This window comes from Macaca nemestrina, chromosome 9 (genome assembly GCF_043159975.1).
Source record: "Macaca nemestrina isolate mMacNem1 chromosome 9, mMacNem.hap1, whole genome shotgun sequence".
In the NCBI taxonomy this organism is placed as follows: domain Eukaryota; kingdom Metazoa; phylum Chordata; class Mammalia; order Primates; family Cercopithecidae; genus Macaca; species Macaca nemestrina.
The window spans coordinates 69,683,811-69,703,230 of record NC_092133.1 but is presented as its reverse complement, the minus strand read 5'-3'; the positions used below and the strand labels follow the sequence as shown (position 1 = coordinate 69,703,230).

The following is a 19,420-nucleotide window of genomic DNA, read 5'->3' as shown; positions in this document are numbered from 1 at the left end:
GATTTTTTTTTTTTTTTTTTTTGAGACGGGGTCTTGCCGTGTCGCCCAGGCTAGAGTGCAGTGGCCGGATCTCAGCTCACTGCAAGCTCCACCTCCCGGGTTCATGCCATTCTCCTGCCTCAGCCTCCTGAGTAGCTGGGACTACAGGCGCCTGCCACCTTGCCTGGCTAGTTTTTTGTATTTTTTAGTAGAGACGGGGTTTCACTGGGTTAGCCAGGATGGTCTCGATCTCCTGACCTCGTGATCCACCCGTCTCGGCCTCCCAAAGTGCTGGGATTACAGGCTTGAGCCACCGCGCCCGGCCAGCAAGGATTTTATATTTAGCTCACAGAAGTAGCCAACTACAGACCTATGATTTCCTAACAGTTCTTCATTTTTAAAAAACATCTACAAACTGTGTTTCACATTCAAGAAGATCTGAATACTTTTTAAAACCTTTTTATTTAGTTGTTCTTGCATTTGGAACCACAAGTAGATTTACCTTGAGAACCTTTGAGTTCTCCTTTTTGGGGACCATTGCTAGAGAGCAGTCAATTGCTTTCTAGATTATGATCCCTCTCATGTATTAGATAAGAAGACTCTCTGCTACGTGAGTGTATCTGAATTTCTTTTTTTGTTTTTTTTTTGAGATGGAGTCTTGCTCTGTCGCCAGGCTGGAGTGCTGTGGCGCGATCTTGGCTCACTGCAACCTCCGACTTCTTGGTTCAAGGGATTCTCCTGCCTCAGCCTCGCAAGTAGCTGGGATTACAGGCACGTGCCACCATGCCCAGATAATCTTTGTATTTTTAGTAGAGATGGGGTTTCACTGTGTTGGCCAGGATGGTCTCGAACTCCTGACCTCATGATCAACCTGCCTTGGCCTCCCAAAGTGCTGGGATTACAGGCATGAGCCACCACGCCTGGAAGAGTGTGTCTGAATTTCTGACACTTTTTCTATTATATCCAATCTTCAATCCTTTTAATGTAATATTTTCAGAAGCATCAAAATGTCAAGATTCATCAGCTTTTCTGCATCCCGGCCTTCATTATGGTGTTTCTCAAACTACCACCATCTTCATGGAGACCATACATTTCTTGATGAAAGTCAAGGCTGTGCAGGTCAGAATATTTGGAAAAGGGCAAGTAGATGGAAAGATTTTAGCAAACTCCTTATTCTATCCATAATGGTATCTTTCAAGCTTAGATATTTGTGAAACAGAAATCAAATATGCTTTTGAGAGCATACTTTAAGCCCAACGGGAAGAACATCCAAACATGAACCACTCTTTGCACATGGCAGCAGAAGACCTCACTGCAAGTTCTGCTCCCTGTAGAATACCAACAGAGCTAAATCAGACTCTAAGGCATATGTTGCCTGATATCACTTTATTATGGGAATTCATTTTGTGAGTGTTGGGGGTTCACAGGAGCCAAATAATTCCCTTCTTCCCTTCTAGGTTTGATCCAAGTAGAAACATACATAGTACTATATCAGGGAATAAAAATATTAGCTTATTTTTATGGGTAAAACTGGGCTGGAGAACGTAACTGGTCCCACAATTGACTTACCCATGCAGTCACAGGTACAGCAGCTGAAGAACTGAAGTCTCCTCTCAGAGAAGAAGAGCATCCTAGGAGGTCTGCCTATCACATGGGAAGCAAGAAACATATTCATGAGCAAGCAGTAGGAGAGAGCAAGATGCAGGAGCCAAGGGTGTTTGGTTTTGATCCTGCCAAGTGCATGCCCTACTCGAGGGCAGGCAAACTCAAGAAAGGACAAGAATTATCAACTGGGTGGGATTGAGCCACATTAAGCAGGAGCCTTTAACACATTAACCCTCCCCAAAATAGAAACAGACTCTCTTCTTCCACAGCTAAATAAGTCATTAGCACCCCTGGGTCAGAGACCCAGAAGGCAGGTAGAAAAAATAGCTGCGTTCCCTCTAGTATTCTCCTAAAAAGGTGTAAGTGTAATGTAGAATTTTCTACATTATAGACTGAGATGGGAACAGTGGGAGATAAAAAGAAGGATTTACCTTCGACTTAAGAAGTATATCTAACTTTGTTAAATTTGTAGGTCTTACAAAGTGTAAAAAGCAAAGATTTGGCCAGGCATGGTGGCTCACCCCCATGATTCCAGCACTTTTGAGATGCCAAGGCAGGAGGATTGCTTGAGGCCAGGAGGCTGCAGTAAGCAGCTCTGGGTGACAGAGCAAGACCCTGTCTCTAAAAAAAAAAAAAAAAAAAAATTGATCCAAAGTACAAAACTGGTAAACATAACTAATGTTTGGAGGTAGATCCAAAACACACATTTATGTTTCTAAGATTTCAAGTTTAGATTGTTAGAAAGGCAGTTTTACCTCACTTAAGTTTCCTTACAATGTCAACTGCCTGAAAATATTACCTCCTTTGTAAATGGGGTGGTTGATGATGTGCCTTTGTCTGCTGCATAATACATACAGTCTAACACTCACCTAGTATGATGACTAGCAAGACCAGAGTTATACAGTATTGCAGGTTATTCACTTGGAAATGTCTTCATTTGGTGACTAGGTGAATAGCTGGTAATGAAACTATGAAGTGCAGAATGTTTGTAATTCACCCTTTACCTTTTGAAGTTGAGGATAATTATTTCATTCTGTAATACATTTCTTGTTGTTTATTATTAGAGGCAGAATCCTTCAACCGAAAAAAGACACAATGCAGCCATTTATATGCTCCTTATAATCTGATTTTCCTTGCAGTATGTGCACAGAGTGCTTGCACATGAGCTGTTATGCCCTCAAGGAGGCCCCAGCTGTGAATATTACTTGGTGCTGGCCCAGACACACATTCTTAAGAAGGACTTTGCCAAGGCAGAGGAATACCTTCAACAAGCAGCCCAGATGGACTACCTGGTAATGACTTTTGCTAAAGCCTCTTGAGTCTGGAGAAGGGGCTTTATTTAAAGGTGGTGATGCCTCCCAGTTACTCGGGAGGGTGAGGCAGGAGAATCGCTTGAACCTGGGAGGCGGAGGTTGCAGTGAGTGGATATTGCACCACTGCACTCCAGCCCGGGTGACAGTGTAAGACTCTGTCTCAAAAAAATAAAAATAAAGTAATCATGAGTTTTGCAAAGGGCAGAGAAAAGGATATATTTAGCTGATAGTGTTTATTTCAGTTTTTCTATATTTCTTCTCTTTTCTCATGTGAACAGTATCGGGGTTATGCTTGAATGTTTTTCTTAATATTTACTCCACACCCAAAATGGCTTTGAAGACTGCAAGAAAGAAATCTGAGGGCAGACCTAGAAAAATGTCTTCCAGTACAATTAAATGGTTATGTTTCTGAATGCTCTTAGAAAAAGAAAACAGTTGATCTGAAAAAGAAAAGAGAAAGGAAATGGACTTAATCTATCTAAATTTAAATGTTAAACAAAGATCATCAAGGTACTTTTAAATGCTACCTTATCCCATGTACTCTTTGTTTTTCACTTTCCCAGAACCCCAATGTCTGGGGCCTGAAGGGCCATCTCTATTTTCTGAATGGAAATCATTCTGAGGCCAAAGCATGCTATGAACGAACCATTAGCTTTGTAGTGGATGCTTCTGAGATGCACTTCATCTTCCTGCGGCTGGGGCTCATCTATCTGGAAGAGAAAGAGGTGAGGGGTAGAGGATGGGGAGTAACCCCATGGTCTGGGACTTGATTGTAATTCAAACATTAATATCCGTCTGTGTGGACTAAAATAGTATTATAATAATGACACTTTTACATCCAAAGGTAAAGTGACTTGCCCAACATCAGACAACCAGTAATTAGTGGAAGCAGCATTCAAACTCAGGCAGGCTGAAACCAGAGTTTGTGATTTTAACCGTTATGCTACTAAACAGTTAAGAACTCAGTAAATGTTATGTTAGCTAAAATTGTATTCTCAGTAGTCGAAACATCCTTAGCTTGACTTACCTAACAGAAGGTATCATGGGCTTCAAAAGGACTTATCTCCAAACTTTCTCCTTAACACAAAGGGTTCTATTTAATCTAGCTGAAGCTAACCCCATTCCATAGGGCACTCTGACCTGACCATGGAAGCAGCCCCTCCCCATATTTTGGGAAATATTCCGAGTTCTTTGAAAAAAAAAAAAAAAAAAAAACCTTTCTTTTATGGAAAATTTCAATACATACAAAGCAAACAGAATAGTAGAATGAACCACCATGGACCCATCATCTCACTATAACAGTTAACATTCTGCCAAAGGCCTTTTGACTCCCCTGCTTTTGTTTTGACTTTATTGTATTTTTCCTGTCAGAACACCCAGTTGTCCTTTTATTTAATATTAAACAGCAACAGCAACAAGAAATTACAGTGCTGTATGACGTAGTGGAAAGCTCACATAGGCTTGACAGAAATCCCTATCCCACTGTAGTGAAGTATATAAGGAAAAGTTCTCTTTCTGTTGTCGTTGAAAGCTGCATCTTCAGAGCACTGCTGACTTAGGCAGAACCTGGGCAAGCAGGTCTTAGGCTGTTTGCTGAGGCTCAGCTATAGATGCATCTCATGTTGGAGATACAGGACAAGAAATTGTCCCTTCAGGGATATGTCCTTTGAAAGTTTGTCTTTTGAGTTTTTCTAAAATTCTAAGATCCTTTACAACAAAGGGAATAGATTTCCAGAATGATGAGGCTATATCAAGTACACCTTTTAGTCCAGAGATTGTATGTTTGTCATGCCACCACATGATGTTGCATTTAAGTGAAAGAGGGTAATCCATGAAGTCGAGGTGGAATTCAGATAATCATGATGGTTTCCCCCGCAGTGTAACTCCTTGCTTCAACTCTTACAGAGACTATAAATGTCTTTGGAACTACTTCCAAGTGAAAGTCTGCCCTTTCATGTGATCTATCCATCTCCTCTCACCAATCTTCTTGCAATAACTCCCTTAAGGTAGATGTAAAAGTACAATTAAAGGTCTTACTTAACTTAGATTGTTCTGGAGAGCAACTTCAGAGATCCTGTGATCATCCCAGCAATACGGGGTTTGAAGCTTCTGGAACAGTAGCTTAGTGGTGCTTTCTTTCTACAGTATGAAAAGGCAAAGAAAACCTACATGCAAGCCTGTAAGAGATCACCTTCATGCCTTACCTGGCTAGGACTGGGAATCGCCTGCTATCGGGTAAGAGGATGAAGGCTTGAGACTAGGGCTGTGCATACAGCTGACCTTGATTCCTTGGCCTTCCAAGCCTCCTGGAAGTTTGTAATGACGTTGGAATAGCCATCAGGGCTGTCTGCTGTAATGAAAAGTTGTTCTTCACAGGTGTTCAGTGAACTGAAGGTCACTTAACTCTAACTAGAAAAATAAAAGATCTTTTAAAAAAATCCCAGAAAAACCTGAACCAAGAAGCTATATAATAAAAAAAATTCATGTTATTTGGTATAGACACTCTTTTGTGATATTATCTGTAAGAAAAAGGTGATATGGGAGATGAAGAATCTATTCAAGTCAATTAAAGAAATTGATTGACACTAAGCACTGTGACCCTTCAATATGGAGGAGGAGTTGCTGTAGCTTCTGGTAGAAGCTTTTGCTCTGCTTCTCCTAAAAACTCTTTACTTAACCTTCTCTCATTTCCTCCAGTCTTCAAAGAGGCAAACATCGTCTTGTTCCTGCCTAATTTCTTCAGGTATATTATTGATTCCATGCCTCTCCTTTTCTTTGAATACCTTACTCACTTATTTATTTATTTATTTGAGAGGGAGTCTCGCTCTGTCTCCCAGGCTAGAGTGCAGTGGTGCAATGGTGTTGCCTCAGCTCACTGCAATCTCTGCCTCCTGGGTTCAAGTGATCCTCCTGCCTCAGCCTCCTGAGTAGCTGGGATTACAGGTGCCCACCACCATGCCAGGCTAATTTTTGTATTTTTAGTAGAGATGGGGTTTCACCATATTGGCCAGGCTGGTTTTGAACTCCTGACCTCAAGTGATCCACCTGCCTTAGCCTCCCAAAGTGCAGGGATTACAGGCATGAGCCACCTCACTTAGCCCCTCATTGCTATTTTTCAACCATAAAGATAATATGTGTTCATTATAGAAACTTTAGAAGAAGCCAGGAGCAGTGGCTCACACCTGTAATTCCAGCACTTTGGGAGGCTGAGGCAGAAGGATCTCTTGCACCTAGGAGTTTGAGAGAAACCAACCTGGGCAACAGAGCAAGACCCCATCTCTACTAAAACATTAAAAATTAACCAGGCATGGTGGCATGTGCCTGTAGTCCCAGATACTTGGGAGGCTGAGTTGGGAGGATTGCTTGGTGGGAACACAGAAGTTAGAAGCTGCAGTGAGCCATGATCGTGCCACTGCACTCCAGCCTGAGTGACAGAGCAAAACCTCATCTCTAAAAGTAAATAGACAGATACAAAATATGAAGAAAACATATACAGATACAAAATATGAAGCAAATAGATACAAAATATGAAGAAAACATTAAAGTATCCATAACTCCACAAGTTGGTGATAACTACTGTTAACATTGAATGCATTTTTCTCCCGTCTTTTTTTCATATATATGAAAGCAATTTTAATGTATAAAATGTAAATATTTACTCCTTTGTAACCTTTTTTTCTACTTAACAGTATAGTATTGGTATCTTCTTACAGCTCTGTCACCCAGGCTGGAATGCAGTGGCGCCATCTCGACTCACTGCAACCTCCGCCTTCTGGGTTCAAGTGATTCTTCTGCCTCAGCCTCCTGAATAGCTGGGATTACAGGTGTGTGCCACCACACCCAGCTGATTTTTGTGTTTTTAGTAGAGACGGGGTCTCACCATGTTGGCTAGGCTGGTCTCAAACTCCTAACCTCAGGTGATCCTCCCACCTCAGCCTCCCAAAGTGCTGGGATTACAGGCATGAGCCACCGCACCCGGCCTGTGTTTTGTTTTTCACACATCCGTCAGTGAGCTCTTTGAGGGCAGATACTGTATTTTATTTATTTACTTGAGACAGGGTCTTGCTCTGTCACCCAGGCTGGTGTACAGTGGCTTAATCTCAGCTCATTGCAATCCCTGCCTCCAGGGCTTGGTTGATCCTCCTGCCTCAGCCTCCTGAGTACCTGGGACTACAGGATTTTATTTTTTTATTCCCAGCATCTAGCATACTGCCTGACACAGAGCAAATCCTTGGCAAATGTAGGTTGATTAAATAGTAAATCAATGTCTTAGAGACTTCAAAGTGTGGACGTGGGTGAAAGGCCATTCTTCATCTTGTCTTCAGCCTAGAAACCCATTATTTAATTATTTTAAAGCAGAAAAAGTGGGCTGGGCACAGTGGCTCACACCTGTAATCCCAACACTTTGGGAGGCCAAGGTGGGCAGATCACTTGAGGCCAGGGGTTTAAGACCATCTGGCCAACATGGTGAAACACCATCCGTACTAAAAATACAAAAATTAGCCGGCTGTGGTGGCAGGCACCTGTAATTCTAGCTACTCAGGAGGCTCAGGGAGGAGAATCCGTTAAACCTGAGAGGCAGAAGTTGCAGTGAGCCGAAATCACGCCATTGCACTCCAGCCTGGGCAGCACAGCGAGACTCTGTCAAAGAGGAGAGGTGAGATGAGGCAGGGCGGGGCAGGGTGAGGCGAGGCGGAAAAGAGAAAAGAAAAGAAAAAAGAACAAAGAAAAGAGAGGGGAATGGTGGGGAGGGGAGGGGAGAGAGAGGAGAGGAAAGGAAAGAGGAGAGGGGAGGAAAGAAAAAAGAAAAGAGAAAAGAAAAAAGAAAAGAAAAGAAAAGAGAAGAGCTACTTCATTGGAGAAGGGAGAACCTTTTGGAATGTTTTACAAAGCAACAAAGCAAACTCACAGTTAGGAAGCAGCAACAATTTCCATGTGCCCAGAGCTCAGAGTGCACCCTAGAGTCTCTGAATACTGCACTGATTGGTCGGGATTGGGCTGTTAATAACTGATATTAGGGGAAAGAAAGCTTTCTGGACAATAGTATTTCAACAGGCAAATCAGACTTTTACCTCAGGAAAAGGATGCACAATGTAAATTTAAAAAGCTATAAATGTATCTGAGAGCCCACAGTATGTGGATAAATCACTGAATGATGCACACATGAGAGTTGAGTTCCTGTGAATTTCCAACCTTGCACCTGAAGCTCCATGGTTTATAGATGTCCTGATGGGACCGCTGTAGAGGGAAGGATGAAAGGGGTATAAGTTAAGAGCTTACTAGGCAGGGTTCCAGAATCCCCAACCTGGCTTTTTAATCAGAGCTCTTCTACTTTTAATTGGTTCGTATATTGAACCACCACATAAGATTTCATTTGCAGAAAAGAGTTCTGATGCTAAAAATATTAAAAAGTTGAAAACCATTGTTATAGGTCGTGTACACCAGTATTATTGGGACATAGTGGTTTCAGCTAAGCTAACTCACATGTCTCATTTTTCTGCCAAGCTGGAGGAGCTCACAGAGGCTGAGGATGCTCTCTCTGAAGCCAATGCACTGAACAACTACAATGCTGAAGTATGGGCATATCTGGCTCTGGTCTGCCTGAAAGTGAGTGTTTATTATCCTTACACAATGCCCTTTTAGAGCACAGAGGTGAGGGGTCAAGTAAGCAAGGGGCAGCAGATGGCTATTAATGCATGGTAGCTGAAATCTGATAAGCTCTAGGTGTAATGATTATGCTGATGACAAAGGAAGGGCCAAGTCTGAGCAGGATCTACTTGAAACATGCTTAAAAATAATATAGTTAGGTGTGTTTCTCTGGAAAGGAAGTTCTAAAAATAGGAGCAATCTTGTATCACAACATAAACTAGGTCAAAGATTGATGAAGGAGATGTTCTACTAGTGTTTCTGAATCATTTCTTCCCATTGAAATGCTGGCTGAGGGTGCTTGTCCTTGATTTAGAGGGGATATTGGGTGGAGGGTAATGTGGGAGTTCATGGTAGGTGCTTTACCTATTAAAAGTAACTCTCCCATAGTTAGACTTAAATAACTTGCATATCAGTCTAAGACCACATTGGGAATAATGAGAGCAGCCCTCAGTTTTCCACTGGCCAATATGACACCAAATTGATGGGGAGTATTATTATAAGTGAAATGAACAAAACAAAAATTACTAGATTTTCTGTTTAGTGTAAATATTCCAAATATCAATATTTTAAAAATACCTGAGGTCTGGCCGGGTGTAGTGGCTCACACTTGTAACCCCAGCAATTTGGGAGGCTGAGGCAGGTGGATCACTTGAGCTCAGGGTTTGAGACCAACCTGGGGAACATGGCAAAACCCTGCCTCTACAAAAAATTAGCCAGGGATGGTGTGGAGAGCTTGTGGTCCCAGCTACTTTCAAGGGTTGGGGTGGGATGATCGCTTGAGCCTGGGAGGCAGAAGTTGCAGGGTGCTGAGATTGTGCCACTACACTCCAACCTGGGTGATAGAGTGAGACCTCATCTCAAATAAATAAATAAATAAATAAATAAATAAATAAATAAATAAAAGAAAATAAAAAGAGTTCTTACCCCAGCTCTCCCCTAACTAGCTCTAGGATCTGAGGCAAGTCACCTTACTTTATTGGGCCTCAATTTTCTCATCTTTAAACTAAAAGGGCCAGTATGGAAGACCATAATATGCTTCTCTTAGAAATTGATAAGTCAAATAGGAAAAAAATAGGATATATATATACACAGATGTATAACCCATTCAACAGGTTTGAGTTCAAACACCAATACAGAACTCTTCACTTAACAATGAGAGGACACATATTCTTTTCAAGTTCAAATGAGTTATTTATAAAAGTTGACCACATGCAAAACCAGAAAGAGGAGTTCAACAAATACATACAGATCACATGGCAGTGAAATGATAAATCAACAACTAAAATAAAGCCCAAAAGACTCATATACTTGGGCTGGGCGCGGTGGCTCAAGCCTGTAATCCCAGCACTTTGGGAGGCCGAGACGGGTGGATCACGAGGTCAGGAGACCGAGACCATCCTGGCTAACATGGTGAAACCCCCCCATCTCTACTAAAAATACAAAAAAAATTAGCCGGGCGAGGTGGCGGGCACCTGTAATCCCAGCTACTGGGGAGGCTGAGGCAGGAGAATGGCATGAACCCAGGAGGCGGAGCTTGCAGTGAGCTGAGATCCGGCCATTGCACTCCAGCCTGGGCGACAGAGCGAGACTCCGTCTCAAAAAAAAACAAAAAAAAAAGGACTCATATACCTTTGGAAACTGAAAACATGCTTGTAATTAATAAGTCAATGAAGAAACCTTGTGACACTTCAAATATGAAGTCTTCTGTGCTAGGCAGAAGTCTAAAGATGGCCCCCTCCCGTAAGATTAATCTATTAAACACTAATGTAGGTACTGCTGTGAAATGATTTTGCAGATGTAAGTAAAATACCAAATCAGTTGACCTTAAAATACAGATATTATCTGGGTGGACCTGACCCAGTCAGGTAAATCTTCTAAAAGCAGAGTTTTCTCTGGTGATGGGGGCAGAAAGGAAGTCAGATTTGAAACATAAGAATCATTCAGTATAGCATCCCTGGCTTGAATATGGAGAAGGACCACATGTCAAGGAATGTGGGTGGCATCCAGAAGCTAACAGCAGCCCCTGCTGAGAGCCAGCAGGGAAATAGGGACCTTATAGGAACCTATAAGCACAAAGAACTGAATTCTACTAACAACCTGAATAAGCTTGGGAGTACAGTCTTCTCCAGAGCCTGCAGATGAGAACCCAGCACAGATGACACCTTCATTTTGGCCTTGTGAGACCCTAAGCAAAGAACTAGTTGAATAATGTCAGGCTTCTGATCTATGGAAAATGTGATATGATAAATGGGTGTTATACACAGCAGTAGAAAATTAGGCCTTGTAGTAGATTTTTATAATAATGGTCCCCATTTAATTATGCTGTCATGTCCACATCTTTTGCAATGTTATATTGCCACTCACTCCCGTCAAGAGACGGAGTCTCTCATTTCTCCACCCCCTTGAATCTAAGCTAAACTTGTGATTTTCCCTGACCAGTAGAATAAGATGGAAGTGACATTGTGTGAATTATCAGAGGTTAGGCTTTTAGAAGCCTTCAGCTACCACTCTTGCTCTCTTGAAACTGTGGGACCACTGTGCTGTGAAGAAGCCCAGTTTAGCCTATAGAAGGCTATAGGAGTCCACATGGAAGAGAACTGAATCACTCCAGCCAACAGCCAACATTAACTGCTATTTGAGTAAGGTTTTCTTGGATCCTTAAGTCCTAGCCAAATTGTCATATGACCTCAGCTGCATGAGTGATCTCCGGGAAAACCAGCAAAACAGTCCAAATTACCTGTAGAATTTTGAGAAATAACATATTGTATTTTAAGCCATTAAGTTTTGGATTGGTTTATTATACTTCAGTAAGTAACTGAAATGAGGCTGAATAAAAGCAAAGCCAATATATATTAGAATTATGGGATAAAATTAAAGCAATAAATAGAGGATAATTTATAGCATTAAATACATATGTTAGAACAAAGATTGAAAATCAATGAATTAATTATTTAAATAAATAAAGTAGTAAAGGGAAAGTAAGGAAACCCAAAGAAATAATTGAGAAAATGATAAGGAGTAGAAATAAATGAAAATTTCAACAAAGACATAATAGGATTAACAAAATTATGAGCTGTTTTTTGCAGAGACTAGTGAACAGACAAACCTCTTGCATGACTAAGAATTTTGTTTAAAATGGGAAGACACAAATAATATTAGCAGCAAAATGGAAACTAAATTAAAATCATTGGCTATTCTTATTCTATTAATTATTAAAAAAACTAAATCATTGGCTAAAGTTAATACCCATTCATGACTTTTTATAAAAACAAACTAGCTTTTTTAAAATCTGAAACTACATGTCCCAAAATCTAAACTATTATATGAAATGGTGAAAAGTTAGAAGCATTCCTTTTGACGTCAGGAACAAGATAAGGAAAATGTTATTGTCACTTCTACTTGAAACTATACTGGAGGTTCCATTAAGGCAATAACACACATACATACACACATAAAAGAAATTGAAGGTAAAAGGATTAGGTAGGAACCCAAGAAAATCTACAAGCAAACCGAAATATGTAATAAAAGAGTTCAGTACTGAAATGGTAGATAATAAACTAACAATGATGGTTACTACACAGGGCAGTCATTGGGGAACAGGGTGTATAAGGAGACAGGTGGAAGCAAAACTCAATGTATGCTTTATTATATCCTTTTGACTTTTGAATAATATAAATGTAGTCAATGAAGATTAACACAAAGAAGTGGATGGACAAAGCTGCTGGATAAAAGATCAATATAAAAATCAATGTCGGCTGGGCGCGGTAGCTCAAGCCTGTAATCCCAGCACTTTGGGAGGCCAAGACAGGCGGATCACGAGGTCAGGAGATCGAGACCATCCTGGCTAACCCGGTGAAACCCCGTCTCTACTAAAAAATACAAAAAACTAGCCGGGCGAGGTGGTGGGTGCCTGTAGTCCCAGCTACTTGGGAGGCTGAGGCAGGAGAATGGCATAAGCCCGGGAGGCGGAGCTTGCAGTGAGCGAGATCCGGCCACTGCACTCCAGCCTGGGCGACAGAGCGAGACTCATCTCAAAAAAAAAAAAAAAAAAGAAAGAAAGAAGGAAAAAGAAGAAAATATACACGAATCTCTTCTTTAGTGCCAAAAGAAGCACAGGAAGGATAAACCAGAGATTAATGAGAGTAGATTCTACAGGACATGAGTGGGCATGGGTAGAGGAGGGAGGAAATGAGGGGAATGACACTGTGATTGTCCCTATTTGTAGAGTTCTGACTTTTGGGACCATGCTAATATTTCATGTATTTTTTAAAAAAGAAAATCAGCAAGAAATGGGGAGACCACATAATTACGTACAAACAAAACCAAATAAAATTGTATTTCAAGTGAATAACGTAATTACACTGACAATGCAGAAAAATAATTAACTCGTGGTACTTTTGAAAACATTCTTTGCAATGTAGACTAATACATACTATGTATCAGGCTAAAGAGAAAAAAAAACCTTTATACACATATAAAGTATAGTTTTAGGCTTCATTTTTGCAGAGGCATGAGTTAGCAGTTCTGAAATTACTAGGTATTCTATGATTTAACAAATAATTATGTTGTGGATAATGGGAGCCACATTTTTCACTGTGCTTCAAAGGAAGTTACAAATGTGGAAACAAGAAGGATAGAATAACCTTGTAGTGGTGAATTAGAATGGGAGATACTGATAAGAGCTCCTTGTTTGATAGATTAAATAGATACAGGTATAAATAGGTAGAAATATATGTGTATTTATAGAAATATATTCATATGTGTCTAAATACCTATGTCTCAAAAATAAATAGTGGTGGCAGGGGCCATAAGCACATCTAATGCTCAGGTCTTGGTTTCTAAATCCATTTAAGAAATAGGGCATTTGTCCACTTTAGAAGGAAAGGGTTTGTCAGGGAACCAGAGGCTTCTTGGAAGATGGCCAAAAATTCCAGAACTAGTGCCCGGAAAGTGAAAGATGAGTCTGAGATGTCTTGTTGAGTCAGAAAATAAAAAATGTTGAAAGAAAGACTGGCACATATCAAAATGGCATAGGGAAAAAATAAAAGAAACAGGAACTAGCTTAAAGTGGGGACTCCCGCTGGCTAAAACAAGGATAATTTGAGCATCCAAATATATAATTGTAGAAAAGGATTACAAATAAGAATCTATGAGCCCACTGTGATATAATTAAACAAATAAGTGGTGAGAGAAAGGAAAGCTTACGGTCAAAGGCCAACTGCTAAATGTATGAAGAATGATGGAATTGGAAAATCGCAATTTGGAAACCATCACAATAGATTCAGTGGACAGTCATCAGTGTATGCTAAAATTATGGTTGAAAAGTTCAAGGAGTAAGAGACTATTTCATAGTCTCAAAGTATCTCCTCACAAAATACTTACTAATTACAAAGGGGACAATAGTAACATTAAAGTAGAAAAACCTGGCAGATAGCAATGTAATAAAGTTAACATCACAAGTATTGAGATAAGCATCTTGTGCTTCCTCATATGGTGCACTGAGAACACAGCATTTTTATGGTATTCCTGTTAAATGTTCATAACCTGATATGATTATGAGGGAACATCAGACAAACATGAATTGAGGAATAGTTTACAAAATAGCGCTCTGTATTTTTAAAACAAAAATGCCAATATCATGAAACACAAAGACTCAAGAACTATTCCAGATTAAAAGAAACTGGAGACATAAATAATGAATACAATGCGTGATCTTGGATTTTATTTTCTTGTAAAGGACATTATTGGGTTGGGCGTAGTAGCTCATGCCTGTATTCCTGGCACTTTGGGAGGCCAGTTGAGCCCTGGAATTTAAGAACAGCCTGGGTGACATAGTGAGACCTTATCTCTACAAAACATTAAAAAAAACTAGCTGGGCATGACGGCACCATGTAGTCCCAGCTACTTGGGAGGCTGAGGTGGGAGGAGGATTGCTTGAGCCCAGGAGGTCGAGGCAGCAGTGAGCTATGTTCACACCACTGCACTCCAGTCTGGGCGATACAGCAAGATCCTGTCTCAAAGAAGTGAATGAGTGAATGAAGAAATGAATGAATGATATTATTGGAACAATTGGAAAAATCTTGATAAGGTCTGTAGATTAGATAATAGTATTCTATCTATACTAACTTCCTGATTGTGATAATGGTACTGTGGTTATATAGGAGAATATCCTTGATTTTAGAAAACACACCCTAAAGTACTAAAATTAAATCATATCTCTAATTTACTTGCAAATGTTCAGGAAAAGTTAGGTGTGTGTTTATATAGATATACACACACATATATACTTTAACTTTTCTATTTTTTTTTAACTTTTCTTTTTTTTTTTTTTTGAGACGGAGTCTTGCTGTGTCACCCAGGCTGGAGTGCAGTGGCGCGATCTCGGCTCACTGCAAGCTCCGCCTCCCGGGTTTACGCCATTCTCCTGCCTCAGCCTCCGAGTAGCTGGGACTACAGGCGCCCGCCACCACGCCCGGCTAGTTTTTTGTATTTTTAGTAGAGACGGGGTTTCACCATGTTAGCCAGGATGGTCTCGATCTCCTGACTTCGTGATCCACCCGCCTCGGCCTCCCAAAGTACTGGGATTACAGGCTTGAGCCACCGCGCCCGGCCTTATTTTTAACTTTTCTATATTTTTCTAACTTTTATACACACACACATACAGTAATCACTCCTTGTACCCCAGGGATATGTTCCAAGACCCCCCCAGTGGATACTTATAACAAAGGATAGTACTGAATCCTATATATACTATGCATGAATTTATTTTCAAAAATAATTATTAAATTTTTTTTCTAATAGCCCACAGGTGCTACTAAATATTCACAATTTATTTTTCCTTCTTCACAATTTCATGGATAAAAGATAAGTTCATACCACAGATCTCAGCAACCTTAGCACACAATTTTTTTTCTTTCCTGATTAAGTCAAGAGCTTTCACCTTTTCATGAAAAGGAAGTACTTTATGGCTTCTCTTTGGCATATCCAAATTGCCAGCATCACTACTTTTGTGCTTTGAGTCCGTTATTAAGTAAAATAAGGGTGGCTTGAATACAAGCACTGTGAGATCGTGACAGCTGAACTGATAATGGAGAGAGTTATGAAGTGACTAACTGGCAGGTAGCGTCTACGTGGGGATATACTGGACAAAGGGATGACTCATGTCCTGGGAGGGATGGCACAAGATTTCATCACGCTCCTCATAACAGCAGTGTGCATTTTAAAACCTATGAGTTGTTTATTTCTGGAATTTTCTATGTAATATTTTCAGATCTTGGTGGGCTGAGGTTGACCTTGGGTGAGTGAAGGTGTGGAAAGCAAAACCTCAGATAAGGGGGACTACTGTATACATATATTTTGTATATGTTTACATATATTTTGTATATGTATACAGTACATGTATTCCTTCCTGAGAGAAGGAAGAGAGAACTGTTTTTGTAACTTTTATTTAATCTGAAATTGTCAGAAAAAATTTTAAATACCCCTTAAAATAATGCAGATTGACAACACACTACACACCCACTAGAATAGCTTAAATCAAAAAGATAAGCCAGGCATGGTGGCTCATGCCTGTAATCCCAGCACTTTGGGAGGCCAAGGCAGGCAAATTGCTTGAGCCCAGGGGTTTGAGACCAGTTTGGACAGCATGGTGAAACCCCATCTGATATGATTTGGCTGTGTCCCTACCCGAATCTCATCTTGAATTGTAACCCCCACAATTCCCACTTGTTGTGGAAGGAACCAGGTGGGAGGTGATTGAATTATGGGGGTGGCTCTTTTCTGCACTGCTCTCCTGGAGTGAATGAGTCTCACAAGATTGATGGTTTTAAAAACGGGAGTTTCCCTACACAAGCTTCTTTTTGCCTGCTGCCATCCACGTAAGACGTGACTTGCTCCTCTTTGCCTTCCACCATGATTGTGAGGCCTCCCCAGCCACTTGGAATTGTGAGTCCAGTTAAACCTCTTTCCTTTGTAAATTGCCCAGTCTCTGGTATGTTTTTATCAGCAGCATGAAAACTGACTAATACAGTAAATAAAAAATTAAAAAAATTAAAAAAATACAAAGATTAGCCAGGTGTGGTGGCGGGTGACTGTAGTCCCAGGTGCTTGGGAGGCTGAGATGAGAGAATCACCTGATCCTGGAAGGTTGAGGCTGCAGTGAGCCCCTGTGATGGCACCACTGCACTCCAGCCTGGGTGACAGAATGAGATCTTGTCTCAACAAAAAAAAGATAGACAATGCCAAGTAGTAACAAGGATGTGATAAACTGGAATCCTCATACATTACTGATAGGGTTGTAAATTGGTACAACACTTTGGTAAACAGTTTGTCAGATTCTAAAAAAGTTACATATATTTACCATATGTCCCAGCCATTCTACTTCTCTATATCTAGCTAAGAGAAACAAACACATATGTCCACACAAAAATTTGTATACGAATTTTTATCACAGCATTTAATAATAGCACAAAACTGGGAACATTTTACATGTCCATCAGTGAATGGGTAAACAAAATGAGGAATATTTACACAATGGAGTACTACTCAGCAGTTAAAATGAAATTCTGATTCATGTAATAATATGGATAAACCTCAAAAATATTATGGTAAGTGAAAAAAGCAAGGCACAGAAGACTATATATTATTTGATTCTATTTACTTGAAATAAGGAAAATAGATCAATGGTTGCCTGGAGCCAAAGGTGAGGATGGAGAGTAAGTGCAAACAGGCATGAAAGAACTTTTTGGAGTAGTAGGAGTCTTCTAACACTGGATTGTGTTGATGCTTGCACAACATAACATTAAAATTAGTGAATTTTATGGCATGTAAGTTATGCCTTAATATAGCTATTTTTTATAAAGACACTATATAGCACCTGCAAAATGAGAAACAGATGGATTCTTCACTAAATGGTGATAGGACAACTGGCTACTATCCACATTAAAAAAAAAATTAGTTCCTTACCTCACACACCACACACAATTCCAACTGGTTTAAAGACCTAAGTTTTTTTTCTTAAGAGATAGGGTCTTGCTCTGTTGCTGAGGCTGGAGTGCAGTGCTGTGGGATGATCCTGGGCTCAAGGGATCCTCCTGCTTCAGCCTCCAGAGTAGCTGGGACTACAGGCATGCACCACCACTCCTGGATAATTTATTTTATTTTATTTTGTGTAGAGACAGAGTCTCACTATGTTGCCCAGGCTAGTCTTGAACTCCTGGCCTCAAGTAATCCTCATGCCTCAGCTTTCCGAAGAGCTGTGATTACAGGCATGAGCCTCTGTGCCCAACCCTAAAGATCTAAGATCTGAGTCCTTTTTTTTTCTTTTTTCTTGAGACAGGCTCTTGCTCTGGTACCCAGGCTGGAGTGCAGTGGCAGGAACACAGCTCACTTGCTGCCTCGACCTACTGGGCTCAAGTGATCCTACTGCCTCAGCCCCCCAAGTAGCTGGGACAACAGATGTGTGCCACCACGCCTACTTTTTTTATTTTTTATAGAGACAGAGTCTCACCATGTTGCCCAGGCTGGTCTTAAACACCTGGGCTCATGCAATCTTTCCCCCTCAGCCTCTCAAAGTGCAGGGATTACAGGCATGAACCACTGCACCCAGCCCTGTGCCCATTTTAAAATCAGATTGTAGAGATTTTCCTTATTGTAGCAGCTGTTTATATAACCTGGCTGCTAATCCTCTGTTATAAATTCTGCAAATATTTATAATAAAGTCCTTAAACTTTATTTTAGTGTCATTTTTTATACCTGAGTTTCCAACTTTAAAACTGTGGGAAAATCACTTGAGCCGGGAAGGTTGAGGCTGCAGTGAGCTGTGATTGTGCCACTGCACTCCAGCCTAAATGACAGAGCCAGACCCTGTCTCAAAAAAGAAAAAAAAAAAAGGAGGGGGAGGGGCATGGGGGACAACATAGGAATATGCAGTTTGCTAATGTGGAGATTGTAAAAGTTATACATGTATGAGAAGAAGCTCTGTGTCACTAGTAAGCATAAGAATGCAACTTAGAATAATGATGTGGCAGAAATTCACAGCCATCAGATTGGCAAAAATTTAAGTATGGTATTAGCACTTATCGGGGGAACCAGCCCCCAGTATTTCAATGTAGGTTCTTTTCTATTTTCCCTAAGTGTCGGTCGGTCTGAGAAATAAAGGGAAAGAGTACAAAAGGAGAAATTTTAAAGCTGGGTGTTCGGGGGAGACCTCCCATGTCGGCAGGTTCCGTGATGCCCCATGAGCTGCAAAACCAGCAAGTTTTTATTATGGATTTCAAAAGTGGAGGGCTGTACAAATAGGGTGTGGGTCACAGAGATCACATTCTTCAAGGGGAATAAAATATCACAAGGCAAATGGGGGCAGAGCGAGATCACAAGACCAGGGCGAAATTAGAATTGCTGATGAAATTTCATGTTCCACTGGGCACGCATTATCATTGATAACATCTTATCAGGAGACAGGGTTTGAGAGCAGACAACTGGTCTGACTAAAATTTACTAGGCAGGAATTTCCTAATCCTAATTAGCCTGGGGGCGCTACAGGAGACCGGGACTTATTTCATCCCTTTTCTGCAACCGTATAAGACAGACACTCCCAGAGCAGCCATTTTAGAGACATACCCCTGGGAATGCATTCTCTTTCTCAGGGCTGTTCCCTCCTGAGAAAAAGAATTTAGCGATATTTCTCCTATTCGCCTTTGTAAGAAGAGAAATATGACTCTGTTCTCTCTGGCCCCACAGGCAGTGAGGACCAATAGTTATCTCCCTTGTTCCCTGAAAATTGCAGCCATCCTGTTCCTTTTGGATGCCCAGATTTCATATTGTTCAAACACACATGCTCTACAAACAATTTGTGAATCCCTGCAATCATCACA

The 19,420-nt window shown here is 40.7% G+C and overlaps 1 protein-coding gene across 5 annotated transcripts in view; it reads left to right on the top strand.

Moving 5' to 3' along the window:
• Positions 1-19,420, top strand: part of LOC105466224 (cilia and flagella associated protein 70) — a 125,482-nt gene that overhangs the window by 101,575 nt on the left and 4,487 nt on the right. For all 5 annotated transcript variants that reach the window (XM_071068764.1, XM_071068761.1, XM_071068763.1 and 2 more), the window contains 5 exons: positions 977-1,098; positions 2,724-2,876; positions 3,461-3,622; positions 5,043-5,132; positions 8,403-8,504. In XM_071068764.1, coding sequence (XP_070924865.1) covers positions 977-1,098; positions 2,724-2,876; positions 3,461-3,622; positions 5,043-5,132; positions 8,403-8,504 — 629 coding nt within the window. The remainder of the gene's footprint in view (positions 1-976; positions 1,099-2,723; positions 2,877-3,460; positions 3,623-5,042; positions 5,133-8,402; positions 8,505-19,420) is intronic.